The following is an 18,804-nucleotide window of genomic DNA, read 5'->3' on the forward strand; positions in this document are numbered from 1 at the left end:
CGCCGCTACCATGCGGTGGGGGGGGCACCGCCCCGCCCTCGCGCCCCGGAAGGGCGGGAAAAGGAGCGCGCAGGCGCAGAGGGGGAAGGGAGGGGTCTTGTGAGCGAGGCGGTGGGATGGCGTGGTGGGTGTGGGCATCGCCGGGGGTGGTGGCGGCGGCGGCGGCCTCCTGGGGTCTCTGTGGGGGGGGTCCCCAGGCTGTGGTTGAGAGGAGAGTGACTCTATGGGGCAGAGGGGGGAATCCCCAGGCCTGGGTTTAGGGGCACAGGGATCTCTGTGAGGGGCAGTGAGCCCATGGGGTGGGGGGCGATCCTCAGGCAGCAGTTTAAGGGTGCAGGGATCTCTGTGGAGTGGCAGAGTTTGTAGAGGGCAGTCCCTGAGGCAGGAGTTTGGGGGTACGCTAAACTCAGGGGAATGCAGTGCTTGTAGGGGCCATGATCCCATGGGGACAGGCAGTGAATGCAGGAGGAGCTGTGATCTTGGATGGCACAGCAGGTGCCAAAGGGTGGCAGCTCCAGAGGGTGCAAGCAGAGAAATATGGGGGGTGGTAGGTAGTGGCTGTTGGTGAACCTGGCTTGCTGTTCTCTCCCCCCACCAGCTTTCAGTTGCTAAGTGGTAAAAAGTCTTTTGCCTGTGTTTGAGCAGCTGTGGTACGAGTTGTTTTCTGCTTGCTTTTGTTTCCCCTTTAGTGCAGACATGTCAAAGCAGGCACAGCTTATGGAGGTGCTGAAGAAGGAGGTGAGATCGCTGCTAGTGGCTGCCAAAGAGGGCTTAACCCCAGTACAGCTGGAGCAGGAGTACATGGCCATGGTTGGCAAACCTCTCCCTTTACATGACCTGGGCTTCCGATCCACCTTGGAGCTGGTGGCAGATATGCCTGAAGTTGTCAGAGTCTGTCCTTATGAGAAAGGCACTTTTGTCCTCAAAGGTGAGGTTTTATTTCCTTATGAGTGGAGGACTTGTTGGAACCACATACTAGTATGAAGTGATGCTTCAAAACGGGGATGTGCACGATGAATTCCCAGAGCTGTAGTTGCATATCTCTGTTACTCTTTTTCTCATATAGCTCTGTTTAATTTCTTGTCTTTTATGTTTCTTCCTGCATTTTGATCTGCCTTTTGATACTTCTATGCTCTTTCCTCCTGAAAAATCACACAGTCTTCTAGTTATTTTTGTACGGTTTGCATTCTGCATTTAGTTTAGAAACTGCAGTAACATTTCTTACAGGTACAGTAGAACTGGTAAGCTTCACTTTTCCTGTAAATGCAGACTACAGCAGGAGCCAAAACCAGGGATGGGGCCTCTCAGGAGAAGTTGTAAATGTTTCCCTACCTGAACCTTTTTCATTTTCCTTTTCTTTGGGGAAGAGCTGTGGAAACAAATAGTAGGTGCAAAGAATTGATTGGGGAGGGTGAAACTTTTTTTTTTTTTTTTGAGTGCTACAGTAAGACAAGAAAAAGTTGTTTAAAAGCATGGAAGAGACCTGGGCGGGTGGGTACTCTATAGTGGGGGTGTACTGTGATTCTGGCTGAGGGGAGCAATGAGCCATTTACTGTTTTCCCAACAAAACTCGCAGCGGCTGGGTTTCCTGTTGCGTTCCTGTATTCAAGAATTTGAACCGCCTTCCTACCTGGATCTTGATTTATAGGAATGAGGGTGCAGATTGGTTGTTGGCTGTTAAATCTGGTTCAGTCCAGTTTGCAAAGGGGGAGGAAAAGTGATTGCCCTGCTGGAAACCAGCCACGATTTAGTATGATTGCTTTTGAAAGAAATGCTTCTGAAAAGGGTGGGGGGAAGAGGAAAGAAGAGGAGTTTTGCCTGTGTAGAGCTTTTAATGGTTTGCAGGTTTGGTAGTCTAATAGTTTATTTCTTTCTGTTGTAGCCATTGCAGATGAGACCACCAAAGCAATTGCCAAACTGGTTGCCAGACAGAGGAGAAGTGCTAGGGCACGGAAGAGTGCTGCTGCGAAGGCAGATGCTCCTTCTCCCTCTAAGAATCCACAGAGTTTCCCTCGGAGGCGCAGGGCTCCTGTCCTGCCAGCGACGGTGAAGGCTGAGCTGCAGGATCTGCTGAGTTCCTCACCACTTCTGCTCTTGGACTTCGATAAGGCCTTCTTCAGACGCTTTGGCCGGGCATTCCAGTACAAGCAATATGGATTTTTCTCCATGTTTGAAGTCCTCAGAAGCGTGTCTGATATCATTGCAGTTGAGCAGACAAGAGCAGGTTCCTTACTGACCCTGAAGAAGTACCTGGCAAGTGAGATAGAGAAGGAAGAGATGCCGCAAGGTGAGGCGCAGGAAGAGATGCCGCAAGGTGAGGCGCAGGAAGAGATGCCGCAAGGTGAGGTGGTATGTTATTTAACTGAAAGCACGTAGTTCTTGCAAGCACTATGGCCAAGCAACTGTGTTTCAAGTGGATGTTGCTGCATTTCCAGTTGCTGTAGTAGTCCCAGTTCCCCTAGGTTTTAGGACAGAGGGGCTGTGGGGTGCTGCAGAAGCAGCTGTCACAAGGGAGTTGTTGGTAGCAGAGAGCTTAACTGGAAGTTTTCTACAGGTTGCCACCGCTTTTTGTTGTGAGGAGAAAGAAGGGGTGTTTAGCCCGTTCAGAGTACGGACTTTCTGAATGTGTGTGCAGGACTAGAATTTCTAGTCATTCCAGGGAATAGATAGCAAAACTAGAAGGATGTCCTGAATGTCTGCTCCACAGGCTGGTAAAGTCTTTCCGATGCGCTTTTTGAGACTGAAGGTTTAGCACTAGTCTGAAAGGCACAGCTACACTGTTCCACAAAAAAACCAGAAGAGACTGCAGATGTCCTCAGCGTTCCCATAACAGCTCTGAGAGAAAGCAGAAAATCACATACAGTTCCTGCCAAATTCCTGACTTTTCTGAGGAAAATTCATTTTAGCATCATTCTAGCGATTGGTTTAACCCTTAGCATGCTTACAAGAGCAAGTGTGGGTTTGTGGGGGGGGGGTTTAAATGTATTAATAGTGAAGGGTACCTTTCAAGTGAATCCTCATGAATGTGGTAGCTGTGAATGTTACAAGAGATGAGGAAAACAGCACCAGTGCTTTCAGACTTTCATTTTCAGATGTCTTCTCTTTCTGCTTAGTATGTAACACTGCATCAGTCCAATAAAGAATAACAGCCAAATTATTGTCTTTACAGCAGCACCTGCAGTTGAGATGCCTCCTTTGGAACCCAGCTGTGAGACAGAGAGGTTACACCTGACAGCGAGAGACAAGTCAGAGCCAGAGGAAACACAAGCAGTAGATTTGGGTGATAGCCTCAAACAAGTAAGTGGCTGGATGAGCGGTCTGTAGCTTTATCATGTTGTAATCCAGGGATGATACTCTTTTTACGACTTTTGTTTCTATTGAGTTTGTATTGTTGATCTGCTGCCACTTCCAAAAATTTTTTATACCTGTTTTAGATGAGTCTGGAGGTGACCAGACTCATACTGACCTGGTATATAGCTTTATATGCCATCCATACTAGGTTTTTTTCTTGTCTCTTTCCAGTCTTGAGGCCTATGTCGCAGATCATCCGAGGTCAGTTAAGCATAATCTTGCTCCCTGATAACAGTGGTGATAGCTTTTGGTGTACTTACTTGTAATTGGACTTTAATAACTTTGTTCTGAGACTAGCTGTGTGGAATTTCCCCTGCTGCAGTAGGCTGGTTTAAGTGTCAAGCAGCTGTGTGACAGAGCTGGGGAATGGTCCTCAGAGACCTTGATTCCTGTGGTCTCAACTCTACTACTTGGTTGGACTTGGAAAATTTTGATTTTTTTGTTTGTTTAGTAGTGTATTTTTATACAGAGGTGGAGAAGAACAGTACAGAGCCTCTGAACTGCCAAACCTGATTGCAAGAATTTGTTTGTGTCTCCTCTGGTTTCTTTTTTTGTTTTGAGTATCTTTAGGCCTTCCTTTTCACAGGAAAATCCTTCTACTGAGAGTTATTTCCTCTGCCAAGCTTGTCTTGCAGCTGTACGCAACTGTATGGTTGGAGTGCATAGGCAGGGAAAGGGTCCCAGGAATTCTTCCTGAATTTGGTGGTTTGTGCATTAATGAACTTGGAAGCCTGGGACTACGAGTTAGACTTTGTGCAGCACTTCATAAAGCGTACCATTTAGAGATTTTTGGCAGGCTGTTCTGATCCTTTAAATAAATTTTAGTTTGGTGTGATGAAGTTCACAGGGAATTCCCCAGATCAAACAGAGCCTGCTTGTGGGAAAGGTAAAAAAGGGGGGGTGGTCCTGGTAACACTAACCTCAAGTTAGATTTTTGTTCTTATGTATCGCAAAGGGAACCTGTTTAAAGATCCTAGCAGGATAAGTCTTGGAAGATGTTTGTACAACTAGTATTCCTCATGAAACACCAAGTTTGCCATTTTGTTTAAAAAAAAAATGTCTAAAGGGGAAGAAAGGAGGTTGGAATGTGTTACTTCGCGAACACTTGTTCATCGGGATGCTGTGAGGTAGAGAAAGTTGCGACCTGATCCCTGCCCTGCTGCAAGGTATCCGAGTATCCAGTTATGAGAGACTAATAGCTTAAGTGTTGTAAGGGACAATGAGGGACAAGGGCTGAGTTAATCCGCTCAGCCCTGAGAAGGGTAAAGTATGCAGAGCTGCTGGTCTCAGCAGCTTTTCTTGCCACCCTGAGCGGAGGGAAAGGTGTCATCCACATAGCCCTCTGGCAGCTGCCAGTCCAGCGTAGGGCAAGGAGTTAGCCAGTCTTGCAAGCCATACCTCTTGTAAGCCTAGCTTTTCAGTGTGTTCTGTTGGTTTATCTTTTTATAATTTTGTTGCTTTTTTGGTATACGTGTTTTTAAGTACACGTCGTCTTCATCTTTCACAGAGATGTCTGTTGTCCCTACCAATGTGTGAGCTAGATTATAAAGATTATGTATGCCCTTAACAGTCTGATCTGAAGAGCATTCTTGGAGCAAAACTGTCCCTTAGAAATGCCACTATTCACAGGCACTTCTTAGAGGAGATCCATGAAATGTGAGGGTTTTTTAGAGGTGATGCTGCTGCTCAGGCAAGAACTCCCTTAGTTGCTCGTTATCTCACTGTTTAACTCAATGTTTTAGTCAAAATTTTTAACTCAAAAAAATTCAAGGGTGTTAGCGCTTGCTTAGTCTGCAGAAGGAGAAACTCTTTATCTGTTTCTTTAAAAAATGGTTAAAATAGGCAGTATTGCAAAAACCCATTGCTTGCAGTTGAATTTAGCGAGATAAGCAATAGGGTGTGTGCTAGAAGACAAATTTCCCATACGTTGCCTGATGTATAATGCAGTGGTAACTTGTAGCATATTCATGATGAGTAAAATTGAAATAATTTTGACTTCTGATCATTGGAAGAGTTCTGTTCGTTGGCACAAAAGAACGCTCTTGAGGCAATGAAAGTGGCTGATGTCTGATTAGGGTTCCCATCCACACTAGTTCAAGTGAAATAATGTTTTCAGCAGTTAAAGAATAATGCAAAATTGTAAGCTGAGCTAACAACTTACTCTTGTACAAATTTGTCTAGAGTGAGAAAAACAGAATTTGTAGGTTTTGTTTGTTTTTATCCTTGGGAAATAGCTCTAGTGTGAAAGCGAGATGCATTTGTGCCTTCTGTCACTTTTGAATCATTTTCAGATAGTTTTGCTCATTCAGTTCGTGTACTCTTTCATGGCTGTGGAACATAGAAATAGCATCTTTTGGGTAAAATCCAACAAACAAGTGGGTTGTGTTTGGTTTTTTTGGTGTGGGTTTTTGTTTTGTTTTTTTAGCAATAGTCATTCAATACTTTTGCCTAAATAAGTGACATTACTTCAATTCCTCTCCTTTGTTCCTTGCAGGAGTATGAGCAAGGTATTTTTGTTGCACCCCTCTTTACAATGGAGGGAAGAAGGAAGGAAGGAAGAGAAAGAGTGTGAAAATGAATGTTTCTATCACGGGGAAAGTTTTAATGCAAGTTTGCGCAATTTGTTGGGATTTTCTGATTTTCAGTAATTCACAGGTCCCCAGGAAAGCAGAACTATTTTTTTACCTTAATGGAGAGATCAGTTATGTGTGTTCAGTGCATGACAAGACATCTGAGTGCCACCTTCCTCTTGTGCCTTTGTAGCCTCAAGATTTGGAGCAGTCCCTACTAGACAAGTTGATAATGACTCCAGAAATCCCCCCAGATGCTGTTCAGGACAGAAGCCTTTGCAGTTTACCACCACTGGAGAGAAGGTGCTTGGTGGGAGTCTTTGTGGAATTCATCGTCTCTCCTACCCAGTTCTACATCCACATCTGCAGCAGGGAAACATCTGATAAACTGCAGGATATGATGATTGAGATGAGGTGCGAACATGCTATGCTACTACCCGTTGTGTGTGTGTTTGCGCTGAGGGAACAGGGCATCCAGCTGTTAATCATGGTCACTGCTGCCTCGATTACTTGATACGGAGATGCCAGTTCTGTACTGAAACATGTACTCATAATGGTTAGCCATTCCTTTTAACTAGCAAGCAAAAAGTATGGTTAATAGTAATTCACGGTAGTTTGGCTCTATCCTAGACAGTCTTAAACTTTAAAAGCCTGGAAAGGTTATGGAAAGGAGCTTTAGGGTTCCTTTTCACCTCTCTCTTGTCTGCACTACTGTTGCTGATGTGCTTGGTTAAGGCTTTTACTTCTATCTCCAACACTTACCAAAAAGCAACAGGTAACAGGCCTTTGTCATATCTATATTTGAAAGCAAAACCCCATCAGTGGCTTTGTTTGTGTCAGTTACGTTATGTATTTGGGATTCTGTTCCACCACGATAGTGCTACAATTGCTGTTAATTGTGTGCCAAAGTAAATGCTTGCTGTCCGTGGGGCACGTGTAAGTGTGATTACAGACTCTGCAGACAGATACTGTGTTTGTGAGCCAGTACACCAGAACCTGGATCATAAGAAGCACTGACATGCCGAGGTAATGTTAAAAATTAATGACTAGCATGACTGTATTTAGCCTCTGATTAATGCCTATTAATTAACTTTTGGACCCCAAGAACATCATTCAAATGTTAAAAGTTTGGGTTTGCATTTTTTATTGTCATTTCAGTTTAAGTGTAGCAGAACAGAGATGTAAAGCATCTATTAAAACAGCTCCTGAAAATTTGTATCGTGGGGACTTTGAGAAATCGGGATTCTTCTGAAGCCCTGTATATTTCTCTTTGTTCATCTCCTGCATCCTACCAAGCACAATTTTTTGTTATGATCTTTTGCAGACATTGTTACTCAAATAAACTTGTTTCTGATCGTTATATCATGCCTGAGTCTTCAGTACAGCCTGGACAGCTTTGCTGTGTAATGGTCTCAAAATGGTGGTACCGCGTTATCATCCACCGTGTGATCAATGACCGAGAAGTAGAGGTGTTCTACCCAGATTACGGAAACCTCGAAATTGTCCGAAAGTCTTGGCTGAGATTCCTCAAGTAAGTAAATTACGGATGGGTGACAGAATCACAGAATGGTTGAGGTTGGAAGAGACCTCTGGAGGTCATCCTGTCCAACCTCCCTGGGTCACCTAGAGCAGGCTGCCCAGGACCACGTCCAGATGGCTTTTGAATGTCTCCAAGGATGGAGACTCCACAACCTCTCTGGGCAGCCCGTTCCAGTGCTTGGTCACCCTCATGGTAAAAATGCTGCTTTCCAGCTGGTTGGCCCCCGTGGGGGGTCATGGTACTGGTGCATGGTGTTGTTCCTTCCCAAGTGCAGGACTTTGTTGAACTATGAAGTCCTGTCTGCCCATTTCTCTGTCCTGTCGAGGTCCCTCTGAATGGCAGCATCACCCTCTGGTGTATCAGCCACTCCACCCAGTTTTGTATCATCAGCAGACTCGCTGAGGGTAGACTCTCCCCCATTGTCCAGATTATTAATGAAGATGTTGAACAGTATTGGACCCAGTATTGACACCTGAGGTACACTGCTAGTTCCTGGCCTCCAACTAGACGTTGTACCACTGATCACCACTCTCTGGGCCTGGCCCTTCAGCCAGTTCTCAGTCTACCTCACTGTCTGCTCATCCAGTCCATACTTCATTAGCTTCTCTATGAGGATCTTACAGGACACAGTGTCAGAAGCCTGACAGAAGTCAAGGTAAACAATACCCACTGCTCTCCCCTCACCTACCAGGCCAGTCATTTCATTGTAGAAGGTTGTCAGGTTGGTCAAGCATGACTTGGTGAATCCATGCTGACTACTCCCAGTCACCTTCTTGTTCTTCATGTGCCTGGAAATGGTTCCCAGGATTAGTTGCTCCATCACCTTCCCGGGGATCAAGGTGAGGCTGACTGGCCTGTCTTTCTTCAGAAAGATATCCCAGCATACAGATTTCCTGGAAAGGATCTGGTTTTTTTATTCCATTAATGGTGCCTTGCAGGCACTTCCTTGCTTACATGCTAATGCTTGAGGTGACATTGTTTAAGACCTGTTTTGCTGATCTTAAATCCGGGCCCTTTGCTCATCAACCCTGTCCATCACTCCCTCACAGTGACTTTCAGCTAAATCCTTTCCTGTTTCTGCCTTCATTCCTCAGTCTTTCCTCTTGCCACTTTCTGTCACTTTGGAGCAAGCTCCTGAATCCTCCTTCGGAGGTTCCGTGAATGGATGTAAGCATCCTCCTGGAGGGATATCAGCCCAAGTGGGATGCATTTGCAGTGTCAGAGGTACTCGTTCTCCTCTGCAATTCAGTACCTCTTCCATATTTGCTTCTGCCCTCTCACTTGCTCCTATTCATGCCTGGCCATTGGCATTCTTTGATTCAAAAGTTATTGCTCTCTATCCATAACTTTGTAATCATAAGGGGTTATGATGGGAAGATGCTTGGGCAAGGGAAGGCATAAGGGACAAGTTGTTACTGCTATTTCTGTTGTGCCCATTCTCTGAATATGGAGTGTTTTCCAAAGCTGCTGTTGGGTTTTATTCATAAGTACAAAATCCAGTATGTGCTTTCTATTCCTAAGCTGATTTTAAAACCCAGAAGAGGAGGAAGTTCTGCTCTTGTGCCTGGTTTTGCACTGTTTTTGCTGTAATGGTGATGGCTTTGTTTTATGTTGTAGGTGGTGCTACTTGAAGCTCCCTGCTCAGGCCATCCCGTGTTCCTTGGCATGGGTAAGACCTGTGGAGGTATGTCTTCACATGCAGTTTTGTTTATTGACATGTGTATGACAGCGATCAAGTAGAGGTTGGCTTTTTCTCCTGATAAGGGCAAACATTTGGATTAATTCAGGTCCTGTTGATGTTTACAGCAGAATTGCTGCTGTTATGTTCAGCAGAATATGACTGTGTAAGTCTGTCTCTGCAAGTGATCACCCTTCTGCTGTTTTCCTTATGATCAGAGTACTCTTGTTTATATTGTTGCAGAAACAGATAGCTACTGTTAAGCAAATGAGCAAACTTGTTTCTTCCCCTGCCAGTAGTTCTCCAGGGTCCTTCTGAAACCTTGGTATCTCCAGCCCTCTGTTTTAAAAATGTCTTCTGTGACAGAGCTTTAAGTGGGTTGCTTTGATGCAGTAAGCATAGCCAAAGAATTATAGAGGTCATAAGAAAGTTACTCTGTGCTAGCAAACCTCTTGGTCAAGAAGCCTGAGAAGTACAATCTCTGAAGGAAAGCATGTGAGCAGAGTTGCTTCTTCTGTGTTTTAAAGACATTTTTAAAAAGTTATTTCCTCTGCTTTTTGAGGGTTAAAGAAGCACAATTTTCATTGCGGTGAGGCTTAGCAGCTTCTTAAAAACTTCTGATATTTTTAACGTTTATAATCACATGGTTCCAGGAATTTAAAAACAAAAAAAACCCCAAAACCCAACCAAACAAAAAAACAACCAAAAAAAAAAAAAACCAAAAAACAACCAAACAAACAAACCCCCCAAAACCCCACCAAAAATCAACCAACTGTATTTTAGGCAGTTGTGATAAAATCACTGGTGAATGCTATCGAACTGTGTTTGGAAATAAGTATTTAGGGTGCAAGGGCATTCCTAGTGTAACTAGCATTGCAGGTTTCGGGGTACTTTGATTTAGCTCAGTGCTGGGAAGCTTGTCTGCCTGACTTTCCTGTATTTGTCCCTAGCCTGACCTAGCTTAATTGCCTTTTTGACAAGTGCCTGCAAGGGAAAGTCTCAGGCAGTGGATGTTGGTCTGTTTACGGTAACTTCACATTCTTGTTTCTTCTTCAGGGTACATGGTCCAACGCAGCAACTCTCCTATTCAAGAAGCTGTGTGGCTCCAAGCTACTTGTGGGCATCGTGGATGAATATGTGAATGGTATCTTGCATCTTTTCCTGTGTGACACATCCACTGAGGAGGATGTCTACTTCCACTGTGTCTTGAGGGATGGGGGATGTGCTGATGTCTGCGGAGAGAACATTCCTTCCCAGGTCAGGAGGAAGGCGTGTGCTGCTGAAATGAAGGGCAGGGAAAGGATCGGTTGGGTTCCTGTAATGGGAAGCTCTTTAGCTCAAAGCAAGTAGTTTTGTGAAGAGCAAAACTGGTATTCCCTGCTTTCCTGTAACTTACCATTTTGTGACTGCATCCCATGGTGTCTAACTCTGTGGTGAGAGCTTGCTTTTTGGTTAAGGTGGAATCTGATGATACAACAGAGTTGTTCTGGTTTAGTAGAACAAATTATTTTCATCCTGTCTTCTGACAGTGGGTTAGAAGGTTTGGATTTTTTTTTAAGTTGATTAGCTTATTAGTATTGCAGATTCATCTGGAGCTGACACACATCTTCTATAAATAACATGGAAAAGTAAAATAGCTATAGATGTTCTGAGCATAAAGCCAAACTGAGATGGAATTGAGAGGCTGTTAAGAGATGTGTTAGTTACTTCACTACCCGTTGTTAATTCCAGCAGGTTTTGTTAGTCATAAGTTGAGGCCCCTGCTTCATGCAAACATTTAGTGAGCAAGTTGATTAGATTTTATTGTCTGACTTAAAGTAGTGCTACATAGTGGCAGGGGCAGTTAAGTGAGGAACAGGATAGTTCCAAATTATTTTGGCCACCTCTGCTCTAGGCATTGAAGATTGGGTGTGCCATTAACAAACTGAATTATGGAAATAGTCTTGGCTTAAAAAGTCTCTTACTTTGCCAGTGAAATGCGCAGTGCTGGACAGAGTAACCATGGTAGATTGCACTTTGTGCCTTGGACAGACATTCAAGTTGTAAGCCAGTGCAGAGAGCATTTATGATGTAGGCCCATCTGTGTCATTAACTGAATGTCTCAGCTCAGTTTCACCAAGAACTGTGTGGATATGAAAACCCTTAGAAAGGCAGTCCCGCAATTTTCTGTCTCAGCAGAAAACCAGGCTTTACAGCTCGGAGTGGTTGTATCTGTTGTCTTATTCAATAGATGCGGAAGGCATGTTTTGGCAGGATTAGATCTTATGATTGTATGATTGCATGTGTATGTCCGGTTTTGGGGGGAGGAGGGCATTGCTGAGTAATTTTGTTGCTGGAGGGAGGGGAGTTGATTTTCGTAGTAAGACAGTTTCTGCAAGAATTTGGAGCTAACTTGTGGGTTGTGTGCTTCTTCATAAAACCTATTAGAAATTTGCTGAATCCTTTTTATTCTTTGTGGTAGTTACAACATGGTTTTCTTGACTATACTGGGTTTGTTTGTTTGTTCCTAGGGATTCAAGGAACTGAATCCTTCGGCCTTGTATGTTCAGCCCAGTGGAAAGCAGGAGAATGCTGAACTGTTGGAGCCAGACCTTCACTTGCAGCAGGAATCTCTAGATGCAGATAGTGAAACAGCAAGCTCAAAGCTGGACAGGAATGAACTGTGTGATCAGGTGGGAGTTTGACTGTGGCATAGCTATCATTCAATGAAATCGGCTCCAGGGATCTATAGACATGTATTGTTTTAGTCCTATGCAGTGGTTTTCTCGAGTTGTTTTTTTGCTTCTATAAAAAGCAAGCAGAACCATAATATAAAAACAGTTACACGTGGACCGTAAATACATCTCTAGCTGCTTGTCCTCTGATCCCTTTGCAGACTTCAGGCAGTTTGTGTGCTCAGTGATTTCTTCTAACCTCCCATATGCACCATAATTTTTCAGTTAGAGAGAAAACGGACTCTGTTGAGAACTCAGACCAGTACCAGATTCTTGAGATCGGTTTGACTTAGCACTTTCATGTTTTGCAACCCTGGGAGCCAAGAAGTGGTGTGTTTTCCTCTCAGGTTTCTGGGGTTTGTCAAAGGATGTGTAATAACTCAGGGTATCTTTTAAATGCAGGAAAAGACCAGAAGAACTAGTGATGTATTATTTGCATTAAGGGTCTTGCTTGTTCTAAACTTATCTGAAAGGAAGCGATTTGCAATCCTGATTGTTTCAGGGGGTAAGGTTGTACGCAACTACAGTTTTATTAAGAAGATAACTCTAAAGCTGAATGATATCCAGATCTGGATACAGCTTTACACCTTTGATTTCAGAGCATGTTAAAAAGAGGATCCCTTTGCTATTTAACAGATGGAGAAACTGATGAACAGAGGGGTTAAGCAGGCAGTAAAACCCAGGTCTTGAGTGCAATCTAATGTAGTGCCGTTAGAAACACCAGGAATATTTGTCTACAGGTGACTCTCTCTATTTTTCTGTGTTACTTAAATTGTAGTATTTTCATGACACATTTTACTAGAGGGGCCAAAGCACCTTTCAAGTAAATGTCAGCTGTTGAAGTGGTCAGCAGTGGGCCTGCTCCAGGGCTGTTTTTCTGATGTTTCTCTGAAATAAGAGTAAAAGCTAGTGTAATGTTAGTAACTTGTAAAGCAGTCATTTTACCTAGGTTTTGTTTTAGCCAGCTGTGTTTCTTTGCTAGGGAAACTCTATATAAGTTGTATATCTTGGATATTAATAGCCTTGCACTGTCGATACATCGTCTGAACTGAAGGTCCCAAACCAGCATCGTTGTGTATTTGGAAGAAACTAATGTGACTGAGACTCTGCAAATCTGAGTTTATTGTGATTTTCATGGAAAAAATCTGGTTAACTGTAGCAAGATCCATGTGTGTAAATGTCAGATATAGCTGGCAATTTGGAGACTAGAGGAATGTAAATGCATTCAAGTTCTCTCCTGTCTGATTTCAAGGGTCTTAGGATCCTTTTCCAGAAATTGCAGTCCTCTAGATCTCTCTTTGTATAAGACTTTAAATATTTTCTTCTCTGCTGTTCTGTTTAGATGCCCAGAACAATTCCTTCTCTTCTTTGGTGCATCGCTAACATGATCATCAATGTCAATTACAAAATTACTGAGTGTTTTGAACTGGAATTAAATGTGTCTAATATGACACTTGTTACTGCTCAGCTAGCATTTTCTGGTAACTCCTTTTAAGCAGTGGGGAACTGCCTTTGCATTGTCCAATCTTAGATTTGCCTCTTCAGGATTAACAACACACACCCCCTGCCCTTAAGTGCAAAATGGCTGGACACTGTGTTGTATCAGCTCTGCTGTTAGGACACTTCTCCATGGTAAAATTTCTCAGAAGGCAGCAAGCAACAACCAGAAAACATTGCTTGAATAAAACTGTACTTTCCAAGTGATAAGTTTTACTGTGGAGGAGAGAAGTTAAAGTGACAGTTAGTTTCTTACATTATTTCCTGTCCTTCCATTTTCTTTCTGTCCTTTCCAAGTAGCCCAAACTTCTCTAGATAGAAATGTTAAAACTTCTGAGCAGAACAGAAAAGCTCCTTTGCATTTCTCTCAGTTAATCTCTGAGTGGTATTATCTGATTGCTCTGTAACTTGCTCCAGTGCATCCTGCTTTCTTCTACTCATACTAGCTGTACCTTTCCTTGCTTTGTCCATCTCCTTAGCAATGGCACCTGTCTGCTAAGAAGGAGACACAGGATGATGTGCAGCCACTTTTGGATGAAGTGAGTGTCCCAAGAACAACAGATGAAGACCCTGAACTTGCACAGGAGGATACAAATGAAACTCTTACAGAACTTATGGCAGTGGTTAAGGTAAGGGCGTTTTTTCTCAGCTATTGCTGTTGGGAGGGGTTGTTCTTGTTTTTAGATTATTTTAATAACCCTTTGACATGTATTTTTTTAAAAGTGACTGACAAAGAAATAACGACTGGCTATTAGCATGGGCTCAGAGCTATATGTTTTCCTCTTTGCTGTTGTTTCTGGTGTTATTGATGATACACTCATGCTCCACTGGCACATCAAGGTATTGTGGAAACGAGACTGACCATTTCAGCACTTTATAGATCAAGCCTGGCTCTTACTCACTGCTCTTCTTCCCTTCCATTCACAATCCTGAGCGTTACTGGGAGTTACTGTGGGGCTACCCTGGATCACGCAGGTCTCTCTTCCTGAGTTAGGAGGGAGGGTTTGAGAGGGTTGCATTTTGGGCTGTGATTTGAGACATTATATGGTGCTGGTGTTGTGAGTTTGCTTCTTAAATAGTGATTAATGACAAGTCTAACAGGGCCTGCAGCATGGCATTTTGCAAATGCTCTGCTCTGGGTTCAGTGGGGAGCCAGTATCACTGAGGATTTGTTGAGCCACAGAACACATTGCAGAGCTGGAAATGGGAGTGTTCCTACAAGGTTTTGGACAGCCACAGCTCCTTACACATCTGGAGGTTGATAGTGGCTGAGAGAAAGCACTTTCTAGAAGGATGAGGGGGACAGCTGGAAGAATTGGTGGCTCTGGAGGATGTTACCTGAAAGGGATGGAGAGAAAGCAAGCTGGGAAAAAGGATCTTGAGGGAATGAGAGAAGAGGAGAAGTTTCTGGTAGCAAGTGTGGGGAGAAAGTATGATGAGATGAGATGGAGGCAGGTGAATAGATAGCGACAGGATTTTTGTGAGCTGACTTAAATGCTCCCCTGCAAGTATTAAACTACGTGAGTTTCAAAGCACAGGAATTCTCTAACTGGATCAGAGAAGTCCTGGACATATTTTCTGTCCCTGGCTGTGATCTCTGTTACAGTCTTTAGAATAAGTGACAAGAATTTCTATTAAGGAAGACCGTGGGATGAAAAAATAATCCTGCCTATAGACATTAGAGGGGAAGAATGCATCAGTCAGCTAGTTATGAGGACAGACAGGAAGATTTCCTTTCTCTGATTCCTGCTCATCTCTTGGCCTCAGGGTTTTGTGGCACTTACAGCATCATCAAGTGGTATTCCCTCCTTTCCAGTTTTCACTGCTCATGTTTTCCTGCTCAGTGGTGGTGTTCTTAATTGTGTGAATCAGGAGGAAGGGTAGCTACTGCCTTACTTCCTGCCCCTCACAGCACTCTCTAGGATATGTTGTCTTGTTTGCCTCTTCTGTAAACTGAACAGCCTCTTTTTGAATTATTTCCATCCCAGCTTTTTCCAGTGCTAACAGACATTTCTAGTGTCCACCCTTGCACCCTGTCTGTTTCTGCTTTGTCCTGGAGTGGCAGTGACACTGCCTGTCCCCCAACAAGGATAGTGTGGGTGGCAAGAGGAGATAATAATCATCTTTTAACCCTGATTTTTTTTGTTGTCCAAACACTCTACTTTTTTACTACATGTTAGGCAGAGGTTTTCAGTGGGCTCGTGGTATCAAGCTGAGTAGCTGGTTAATTGGACTCCAGTGATGCCTGTCATTCAAATTATTCTGTCCTGGCATCCTGTCAGCACTGAATTTGCTGCCCAGCCATGTAGGTCTACTTGCTGCTTCAGGAGCGCCTCATAGTCCCCTTGTGGGGGGCAATTTAAATTGCTTAAATCTGCTTGTATAAATAAAATTGGTTTGTTCTGGGCTAATCCTCTGAACATGCTCTCACCAATGGGTGAAGCACCTCTGGATGGTGCTTCACCCCTTCTGAAGGTGGATGCCTTTCTCCTGCTGCCTTGACAACAGAAGAAGTGAAGAGAGCAAGCACCTAATTTTTGAACTGCTATGGTTGGGCAAGGTGAATTGCTGCTTGTCTGTCATTTCACTATTTTTCTCCTCCATGCTCAATTAACAAGTACAAACATTGGCTCTAATCCCTGTCTGTGGCTGAGACATGGGTGATCATCCCTGGAACTTAAGTTTAATTTGTATTCTTAAGCAAAAATGCAGAGGGACTTCCTCTGACTCAATTCCCACTCCCTTGCAGAAACTCCCTCTGTCATTGCTGTCATTTGTTCTGCGTGGGGCTGCTGAGAGATGAGCCAGCTGTTAATTTTTTGCTAAGACATGGTGATTTGTATCTTGTAATAATCTGTCACTCTTTCCTTGCTGTGCAGGAAAAGCTGCCCTTTGGCCAAGGTTGTGAGTAACTAGTTGGGGTTTTTGGGGGGTTTTTGGGTTTGTTTTTTTTTTGTTTTAAATCATCCAGTTGCTGACATTCCACTTCTTTGTGGACTTTGACAGATAATAAAGATCAGGGCAGCTAATGAACCAAGCATGCACTAATGACACCCTCTCCTGAGTTTTTTATATACATTTGCAGACACCTCATTCTCTTGGAGAGTCCTCAATGCCTGCTGTCTTATCCAAGTCAGTGGACGACTTTTACACCTCCTTTATCTACTCCGAGCAACCAGCAGAAATGAACCAAGATGACCCTGATCAGATAGAAAGATTTTCCAACAAGGCCCAACTTCGTGAAGCTGTACATCCCTCTGTTCTACTTATGGCAATACCGTTTATGCTGGACAACCATAACAGTACGAATAGATTTGTCAGTAAAATTTAACACAGCGGAAAGCTGAGCAGTCTGTTACTGTGCTATGAGTCTTGCAGTCGTTATTGGGTGTCCTAGGACTGGTGCTGCTTCTTCGCTAGAACAGATGAAAATGTTAGTATTTCCGTGGGATGGAGCTGCGACAATAATAGATGGCTGGATGCAATGCATCGGTTTGACATTTGTGCAGCAAAATGGCTTTCTAAATGTTTAATGGAAACAAATGAATTGAGGGTTATTTCTCTCTTTTGATTTTTATTGTCTTTTCTAGACTTTCTGCTGCTCTCATGCAGAAGTCTTTGTTTCTCCACTCCATACGTTAGCCTGTGTTCATTTCATACGGAGAGTCTCTCAATCTCCCAACCATAAAGGACAAAAGTGCGCTTTTTTTTAACCTTGTAAGGTCCCTGTGTGGGTGTTCATCTTCCAAATGATGAAAGAATTTACAACACCCATATGAGAGTTGCCCAGTTTAGGAGGTAGATTGACTTGCCAAAGACAGTGCCTGTTTGTGCCTTGGAACAGAGCTGTCTGCTGTCTGGAGTGGAGGCCTAGTTCTCCAGACAGGAGCTACTCAATTCACATCTGATTTTGCCCCCTCTGGGAAAAAAGGGTGAGCACTGGGAGCAGAGGGAGAGAGGCTCTCGGATTATACCGTGTCGGGCTCATCAAATAGGTGTGCAATAGAAAGTCATGACCTGGTAAGGTCCAGGCAAAAGGGATTTCAGTCGTAACTGGAGCTCTTAGAGTTGCCAGTGTAGATACTATCTTTCTTTTCTTTGTCCCTCCTTATGCAGATGAAGAGAAAATGAAGAACAAAGACCTTCCTGGGAGACTTGCAGTTGGCCTGTGCAGTGCCAGTGGGCTGTCTGACCAAGGGCCATCTCTGAAACTGTATGTCCCTCCTACCACGCTATCTGCAGTGTTGGCAGCTGCACGCTTAGCCACTTCCAGTGACTACTTCCAGTGGCTCCCCAGCCTGAGAAAGAAGGTGTGAAAAGATGAGAGAAGCTGGAGCAGCTGCCAAGGAAGGCTGCCTAGAGCAGCAAAGGCCCTCTGTATGACCATGCTGTCATTTTCTTCGTTCAGAAACATTTAATCCCTTGAAAAACTTGGGAGTGTGACGACATCTCAGATGTGCCCAGTACGTGTGATAACCGTTACTTTTACTTTCAGGAAAATAGTTTGGTTTTGTTGTACTGGTGTTGTACTGATTTATTGCTCTTTAATGTAATAGTTCAGGAGAACATCCAAGTGTCACATTGTATTATATATCCTTTAAGTTTAGGAGAGGGAAACTGGCTACCTATCCCTCTCTCCCTCAGTGCACAAGCAGTTTTGACATTGTGTGGGGAGATGTTTTTGTTTTTTAACATCATGGATGCTCTGCACACTCCTTGCTTTTAGGAGAGGTGGTTGTATACCAGCTCAGGCCTCAGTCCATGTTAAGTGCTGGTAAGTTGCAAAAAGAAACCTCCTTCCCCAAGAAAAAAACGCTCTGATTTGTTGATGAATTAGGATGCCACACATACGAAGCGTCAGGAATCCCGTGTTACAGATATCGAATGAGATCTATAAAGAATCCAGTGAGAGAAAGTTTGAAGCTTGACATTGGCCATGTTTATGTAGCTCCCTGCCTGTGGCAAAAAATCCTCTTGGGCTTGAGTTTGTTAATGCAGAGAAAAGCTGTGAAAATAGAAGTGCCCTGGTTATGAATGCTGACATTCAGCTGGTTTGCTGGTGCCTAGACTGTTCCTCAGGTCTTCAGGGGCTTCAAGGGCTGCTCTGTGCCCACCTGCAAACATGCCAGAGGTATGCTTCACTGCAAACCACCAGGAAAAGCTCGAGATAGGGTTTAACATTAATATTGGAATGGATAAAAGCCTAGCATAAGAGGTTTATTGGTTGTACTAGATGGTCTTTAAAGCTCTCTTCCAACCCAAACCATTCTATGATTCTATGACTATTTTGTTTTAATTTCAGCCTTTAGGGGTGGTTTTGGATGTGAAAGGGGTAAAAAAATGCAGAGAGAGAAAGAAAATCTGGGGCTCATTAGGAAACAACTGCACGGAAAGCTAATGAAGGAGATGGAAGCGGAGAGGTGAGGAGCTGTGGCTTGAGCAGGGGCTGTAGAA

General features: G+C 43.7%; 1 protein-coding gene across 4 annotated transcripts; it reads left to right on the forward strand.

Moving 5' to 3' along the window:
- The first annotated feature begins 694 nt into the window (after positions 1-694).
- TDRD5 (tudor domain containing 5) lies at positions 695-17,931 on the forward strand. Of its 4 annotated transcripts, none has more exons than XM_075507939.1 (11): positions 695-928; positions 1,883-2,314; positions 3,170-3,297; positions 6,115-6,335; positions 7,246-7,452; positions 9,079-9,145; positions 10,196-10,396; positions 11,650-11,811; positions 13,830-13,979; positions 16,436-16,652; positions 17,467-17,931. In XM_075507939.1, exons 1-11 carry the CDS (start codon positions 697-699, stop codon positions 17,664-17,666), a joined length of 2,217 nt encoding a protein of 738 aa, XP_075364054.1. In that variant the 5' UTR covers positions 695-696; the 3' UTR covers positions 17,667-17,931. The 4 variants fall into 4 exon arrangements, with proteins under 4 accessions (XP_075364054.1, XP_075364055.1, XP_075364056.1 ...); XM_075507940.1 differs by having other exon boundaries at positions 9,079-9,130; XM_075507941.1 differs by having other exon boundaries at positions 1,883-2,287.
- Positions 17,932-18,804: the final 873 nt, after the last annotated feature.

This window comes from Mycteria americana, chromosome 7, assembly GCF_035582795.1.
Source record: "Mycteria americana isolate JAX WOST 10 ecotype Jacksonville Zoo and Gardens chromosome 7, USCA_MyAme_1.0, whole genome shotgun sequence".
NCBI lineage: Eukaryota > Metazoa > Chordata > Aves > Ciconiiformes > Ciconiidae > Mycteria > Mycteria americana.